The 7,254-nt window shown below is 40.1% G+C and overlaps 1 protein-coding gene across 1 annotated transcript; it reads left to right on the forward strand.

The window, feature by feature from the left end:
* Nucleotides 1-68: 68 nt before the first annotated feature.
* LOC148904572 (complement C2-like) lies at nt 69-6,931 on the forward strand. Its single transcript, XM_089024686.1, has 12 exons — nt 69-292; nt 820-880; nt 1,046-1,252; nt 1,668-1,838; nt 2,213-2,398; nt 2,627-2,806; nt 3,194-3,367; nt 3,528-3,801; nt 4,000-4,442; nt 4,995-5,111; nt 5,440-5,566; nt 5,963-6,931. The coding sequence occupies exons 1-12, from the start codon at nt 278-280 to the stop codon at nt 6,564-6,566; spliced, it is 2,559 nt and encodes an 852-aa protein (XP_088880812.1). The 5' UTR covers nt 69-277; the 3' UTR covers nt 6,567-6,931.
* The last annotated feature ends 323 nt before the right edge of the window (nt 6,932-7,254 follow it).

Genomic DNA, 7,254 nt, shown 5'->3' on the forward strand with positions numbered 1-7,254 from the left:
ATTAAGTTCCGTGGTACAGGTCACGATCGATCTGTGCCAAGATATACAGTTCATGCTTTATACTTATTGACCTTATTCTGATGGAAATTCCATACGTAATTGGCCAATGGATGTAATTCTTGGAGAAGATTAGTTGAAAGTTTACTAATGATATGGCAAGAGAAATATAATACAGAGATATAGACTTGGTGATTCTGGAAGCAGGCTCTTCTCACAAGAGGACACCCCTGAAACTATACAAGTTTATAGTGGAATTATTAACAGAATATAAGCATACATGCTGCCTTTAAGGGTAAGTTGGCACCAGTTTTGCAATTGAATGATCGATGTTTTATTTTGGACTTAAGATGTAACCGATAATTATCCAAAACATCTTCATGCAGTGCAAGCAAGCAGTTTTGCTTTAGTACGTAGCTTGATTATTACTATCCTGGAGGTTTTGCAAATGAGTATTTATTTCACTTAATGGTATAAATGCTACGTATATGATGCGATAATGCATTCAGTACGTTTTGTGCGTTGCATCTTGAAATGCCATTACGATTCCTTATTCAGTGATTATAATTTGATTTCCAAATTTTTTACCAGATTTTGTTTAATTTTACTAAGTGTTCAATGCACAAGATAAAAGTAAAAGTAAAGTAGAAGAAATGATTAATTAATCATTAATATCATTAATTGATATTACTAATATCACTTTTATCAATTGGCAGAACCAATCGGCTTTAAGTGTAACGACTAAGTGTATATTGGTAAAAGTAACGTAGAAGAAGATGCTTGCGAATGTCGTGTTTTTTTTTAAAACTTTTTTTTGGACAGGAGTTGGCTGTTACTTTGTTTGTATGGATTCTCTTCGCCAATGTAGTTACTTCTGCACCAGGTAACCGATGTTGCATATAGAACTATTCTTATATCTATTATTTCGTCATACTAATACGAGCTTACTTACCGGATATGGACAGAGACAAATGTCCGTATTATAGAGGATACATTTGCAAGAAAGCATTTAATCAACTGATGTAACATGATGTAATGTTCTGTTTAGGTGGTAACCACACATGTGAAGAGGTCCTACGTAACCTCAAGAAAAATCCCCCTCCCCACACCATTATCCGCCTTCAAGAGCCGTTGAGGAAAACCTGGAGCGTCAAGTATAAATGTGTTAAAGAGGCCAAGATGGTACATGGTAGTGATACAGCTGTGAGAAGGTGTGAAAATGGGACGATGATTGGGGATGAACCGCAGTGCAAGTGTGAGTAGAGGAAATACTTATGATGCCGTGCTGTGGCCATTTATCGTAGGATATGCATTCAAGCTGTATTCACTTTTTCGCCAGCCAATCGCCTCATACAACCAATATGCATATGTTCTTTCATCCATCCTTCCATCCATCCATCTTTCCATTCATCCATCCTTCATTTTATCTCTCCATCCATCCATCCACCCATCCATCCATCCATCCATCCACCCATCCATCCATCCATCCATCCATCCATCCATCCATCCATCCATCCATCCATCCATCCATCCACCCATTCTTCCTTCTGCCCTCCCTCCTATCCATTCACACTTTCAAGCAACCAACCAAAACCATCTATCCTGTCTTTCTTTCGTTCTTTCATCCATCCACAAGTCTGTTTTCATTTACCTTTTTATGCGATTTCCAGTAATTTCTTGTGGAAAACCAGTTCCAATACCTCATGCTAACTTCAATGGGCCAAGTTTCACATATAATAGCATCGTCAGGTATAGATGCCAAGAAGGCTACCGAATGAAAGGAAGAAATTTCAGAAGATGTAAAATCAACGGAAAATGGACAAAGAAACCTAAATGCATGAGTAAGTACTCCTAGATAGCTTTTCCCTCGGTATCTTGTCTAAGAAGGCTTATATACACGTACTACCTATGAATGCTATCCTTAATTTACATCCTATTCAAAAAAATTAAGTGCTGTCATCTCTGTTCTCATTTTTTTCCCCTACCTTCCTTCCCTTTTGTTCCTTCTTTCCCTTTCGTCCCTTCTTTCCTTCGTCTTTTCCTCTCCTTTGCTTCTTGCTTTGTTTCTTCCTTCCTATCTTTCTTTCCTTCTTATTTTGACATGTTCTGTTATTCCAATATCTCTCTTGTCTCATCTCTCACATCACTGAACGCTTTCTTTTTTGAAGTTCTAAAACGTTTGCACAAAAACATGCACTCTACTTCCTTTTCTCAGTACGACGCTGTACATCGGCAAAAAATCTTCGACTTCGGAATGGAACGATCACCACAACAGACCCTAACTACCGCCATGGAGCAACACTTGTATTCCAGTGCAATGACGATTACGAGCTCTCTGGTCAAGATACCATAACATGCATTGGGAGTAAATGGCGTTATCACACTCTGCCATACTGCAAACGTAAGGCAATAAAGTACAAGCGGATTTTATGTGTGAATGATTGTTACCAAAATACTTGAAACAAGTTGAGACTTTATTTGAGCCTTTAAGTTGACGTGGTCATCCACAAGCCACGGTAAAGGCCTTTTAAATTTCAATTGGGATTGTGAGTTACCTATGGGTTTAAAGACACTTTTCTCATTTATTCATAATGCAGTGTTCATTGATAGATTCCTTGTAATTTTTTAGCCATTAGGTGTCCTTATCCTGAGATCCCCGAAAACGGCCGTCGCATCGGCAGTAGGTTCACAGTTGGTGCAACAGTTCGATTCCATTGTCAGTCAGGATTCAAACTTCTTGGCTCATCTACTCGAGTCTGCCTTAAAAATAGAATGTGGAGTGGAAATCTGGCCGTGTGCGACGATGGGCGTAAGTACTTAGACGTCTTTCTGTCACTTTAAATCTTGAAAAAATCGTATCAATAGCAATAATAAAGAATTGCTTTCGGGTGGGGTAGAGCATTCGCCTCTCACCTCTATGGTTAATAAAACCTTGGACTCGGAATCCCATGTGGGTAGATATTTTTCCTTGATTGCATGTCTCTGCAAAACCTAACATGACAAATTCTAATTCGACCCTATGAGTTAGTCTTGCAATGACTTTAATTAGCCCAGAGGTTGTTTCAAGACTCGAAAAAATTGATGATTACATAGATGGTTGCCGGTTGACGCCAAAAAAGGAATCAAACGGTTCTGCAGACCTTATCTTGGTTTCTATATTCAGTTTTGTTAATAACGTATTTCCTTTATAATCCAGATTCGCACTGCCCTAAGCTTGGTACCCCTATCAGCGGCACGAAGAAAGGCAATCGATATGATATCGGTTCGTTCGTGAAGTTCTCGTGCAAAGAAGGGTATGTTCTTGTTGGCTCTTCAGTCAGACAGTGTCAGAAAGATGGCACGTGGAATGGAACCGAAGCCAAATGCATGAGTGAGTACAAACTAAATAGACTGTTACCCTTGCAGTACGTCGGAATGCAACTCAATTTATGATTGACGTACATCATCAACACACATTAGAGCATTCAACCAGACATTACTAATAAAACCGAAAAACCAACTAACCAGGTTGACCGTTTTCTTCTTGATAGACGACTTTGAGTACATGGTACGAGACTCCAACAGCACAGCCAAGATTTTAAGGCAAAATATCGACAAAATGTTAGAATACACTTGCTCCGGGGTAAATTCTACTTGCAATTTGACAGCTGTTGACATGAGAGCGCGGGCAATAAATCCTAACCACGCCGGGGGACTGGACCTCATTTTTGTCTTTGACGCATCAAGTAGCATCAGGAAACCTGACTTTCAACTTGGACTACGCTTTGCCCAAGAACTGGTGAAGCTGTTGGGGAGCACTTGGAAGTAAGTTAAGGATAATGGCGCGCGGGAGTCAGGGTTTTTTTATTTTGCCTGGCATTCCTGGCATGTCTGGCATGCATCCCTGATAGATGAGAAATAGATTGATGGATGGATAAACGAAATTGAAGTACATCTAAGTGTTTACAAATACAACATGTTCAATCAAATCAACAAAACGCTGCAATGTCTTCCTATTTTCAGGCCAGGAGGAACACACGTGGCGGCCCTTACATACGGCACCAACGCTAGAATCGAATTCAACCTGGGAGACGCCTCTGTGAACTCAGCCAAAAAGGCCATGGAAAGAATAGGCGAAATCAAACGAGCGGGCGGTGGAACTGCAAGTAGGCCAGCCTTGGACTTGGTCAGAAATGCTATTGTCCCGTTCACTCGCAAAGGTAGCCAAAAAGTGCTATTTTTTATAACAGACGGGCACTCGAACATTGGCGGAAGCCCGCGAAAAGCGGCCAAATTTTTACGCGATGAGAAAGAATTCGAAATTTACGCTATTGGTGTTGGAAAGAAAGTAATGAGAAGAGAATTAATGGAAATCGCATCTGAACCGGAGGACGAACATGTGATTTCTGTGCGGAAATACAAAGAGTTGCTTCATGCAGTAAAACAAGTTGTAGATATAAAAATAGGTAAGTCTCCTGTGTCTAGAACTAGCGCACTTGCCTCTCACCTCTAGGGTCTCAAATTCAGTTCACATCTTATTGAGTACGTTAGGTCTCTCCCTTTGATCGAGGGTTTTTCTCTGGGTTCATCGGTTTTCCTCTCCGCGCAAAATCTACATTCTAAATTCCAATTCGATCTGTGAGTTAGTCGTACCCTGGCTTTGATCAGCCCAGAGGTTGTTTCAGGGTTCGATCTGTGAGTTAGTCGTGCCCTGATTTTGATCAGCCCAGAGGTTGTTTCAGGGTTCGATCTGTGAGTTAGCTATGCCACGACTTAGATCAGCCCAGAGATTGTTTTAGAGTTCGATCTGTGAGTTAGTCGTGCCCTGACTTAGATCAGCCCAGAGGTCGTTTTAGGATTTGACAAAAGTTGAGGGGTTTTTCCTGTATCAGTATAGAAACACGTTTTAAGAAATCACGGATTTTGAACAATGTATTATAAGAAGTAATTAACTGGATTGTTTTATTAGAACCTAAGAAGAATGAAGACCTATTAATAATGTTTTACTTTAACAACAGACTACTCACCTTGTGGGTTTAGTCCTGTCAATCTACGTGCCAGAATCGTTGGCGGGAACAAAGCTGGTCGAGGAAACTGGCCTTGGCAAGTTGGAATACACAAACTTGACAATACCAGTATGTATTGGAGGAAGATTTTCCTGAAATCAAGATATGCATTTATTAGGGATCATTCATAATTCACGGATTGATGGGGAAGGGGGGGGGGGGTGCTCGCCCAACCAACCCGTAACTTATCGTGGGGGATGGGATGGGATGGGGGAGGGTGGGGGTTATTTTTCAACCAACATATTAGGCTTGCAAAGATTATATTAGTTGTGCTACCAAAAACAAAGACCCAAAGACCCAAAGATCGCTGGGTTTTCTTTCTGGATACCTTGTGTTTCCCATTGCAACATTCTATTCCCTCTTTTCATTTTAAAATAACATTTCTTTTTTCACGTAGATAAACTTGTATTGTGGTGCGGAGGAGCCCTGATCAAACCAGGATGGGTCCTTACTGCAGCTCATTGCTTCATCTCTTTGGATCCAGTAACCTTTAAAAGATACAAGGATGTAGTCCCGGCACAAATGTGAGAAAAATAACCTGAAGAAGAATATGATTGATTTTTAACAACCATTTTAATAGGAGTGTCATTTGTGATTTCATTTCTAGAAAGAAATAGATATATAGAAAACTGACAAACGAACTAACGAATAATAAAAAAGAGAAAGCCTGACAGACAGTGACAGCTTGCAGTCAAAAACAAAGCTACAGACAGTCAATAAATTCTTTAGTCAGTCAGTCAGTCAGTCAGACAGACAGACAGATTATACAAGCTGACAGACATTGACGTTCTGGTATGTGATACCCCTAATAATGATGGTTATGGGCGTATTCAGTAGTCCTAGCCCTCTCACAAAACAAACTTGTAAATAAGCAAAAAAGGCCTGAAACTGAATTTCTTACTATCATTATATTTTGACAGATATACGGTTAGAGCAGGCGATCACCACCTTACATTCAAAGAACCAACACAACAAGACGTCACGGCCAAAGACATATTCATTCATCAAAACTACAGAGACGATCCGTTCATCGAGAACGACATCGCGCTTATACAACTCCGCGAAGACATAAAACTAGGACCATCAGTACGCACGGTTTGTCTACCAAGAAAAAACGAGTCGTTGCTTGAACCAGGACATTTTGGAATTGTTGCAGGATGGGGCGCAACTCAGGTTCTTGAGCTCAGAGAAAATCCAAAAAAGAAAAAGGCATCTTCAAAAGTACTTAGGCATTCAGCATTTACCATACAAACGAACGAACTTTGTGACAATAAAACAAAATTTCATTTTAACTCGGAAGTGACGTTCTGCGCGGGAGATGGCAAGGGTGGTAACGACACGTGTAAAGGAGACAGCGGTGGAAGCTTTGTCAGAGAGGCACTTCGTGATGGCGTATACAGATGGGTGGCTACAGGTGTAGTCTCGTGGGGGGAGGGGTGCGGACTTGTAGGAAAATACGGCTACTATACTAGGGTGGAGCGCTTTGTTGATTGGATCGAAAAGACAATTAAAGACAATGAGTAATGATCTAGAGTAGTAATTCGCATACATGTTGAAGGTGAAAGGATATAGGAAATCGATAATAGAGAAAAGAAATAATGTACGATTTCCTATAAAGTACAAAGAAAATATTTCCTGTAAATTATTTAATGAATATATATTTTTTCTTTAGTAATCATTGGTCAAAGGAGTGATAGAAATAAAATAGAGCGAAATCATCAGAAACTACTGTAAACCATGTACAAAACCCAAAATGGTGATATCAAGTGGCTATAATGACGTCACACTCAATAAGCACTTTTTTATAGGAACGTTTTTAAGCTTAGACGCAGAATTAGCTTCATGAAATTGAGGCTCATAATCAAAATACATTGACTTTATTTCCTAGAGTATATTTTTTCTTCTTAGTTACCTTTAAGAATGATCAGCACAATGGATAGATGCCATCCTTGTACCATCCTTCTCCCTGGGGTGGTTCATTAATATCATCCTTCTCCCTGAGGTGATTCATTAATATCATCCTTCTCCCTGATGTGGTTCATATGTACCAACCTTCTCCCTAAGGTGGTCCACTGATGTACTCCTTCTCCCTGAGGCTTTCCATCAATGTCATCCTTTCCCTGAGGTGGTTCATTAATGTCGTCCTTCTCCCTGAGGCTTTCCATCAATGTCATCCTTTCCCCGAGGTGGTTCATCAATGTCATCCTTCTCC

The sequence above is a fragment of the Actinia tenebrosa genome, unplaced genomic scaffold, assembly GCF_029948245.1.
Source record: "Actinia tenebrosa isolate PJP-AT-01 unplaced genomic scaffold, QUT_ActTen_1.0 PGA_scaffold9__36_contigs__length_13948895, whole genome shotgun sequence".
Taxonomy (NCBI): Eukaryota; Metazoa; Cnidaria; class Anthozoa; order Actiniaria; family Actiniidae; genus Actinia; species Actinia tenebrosa.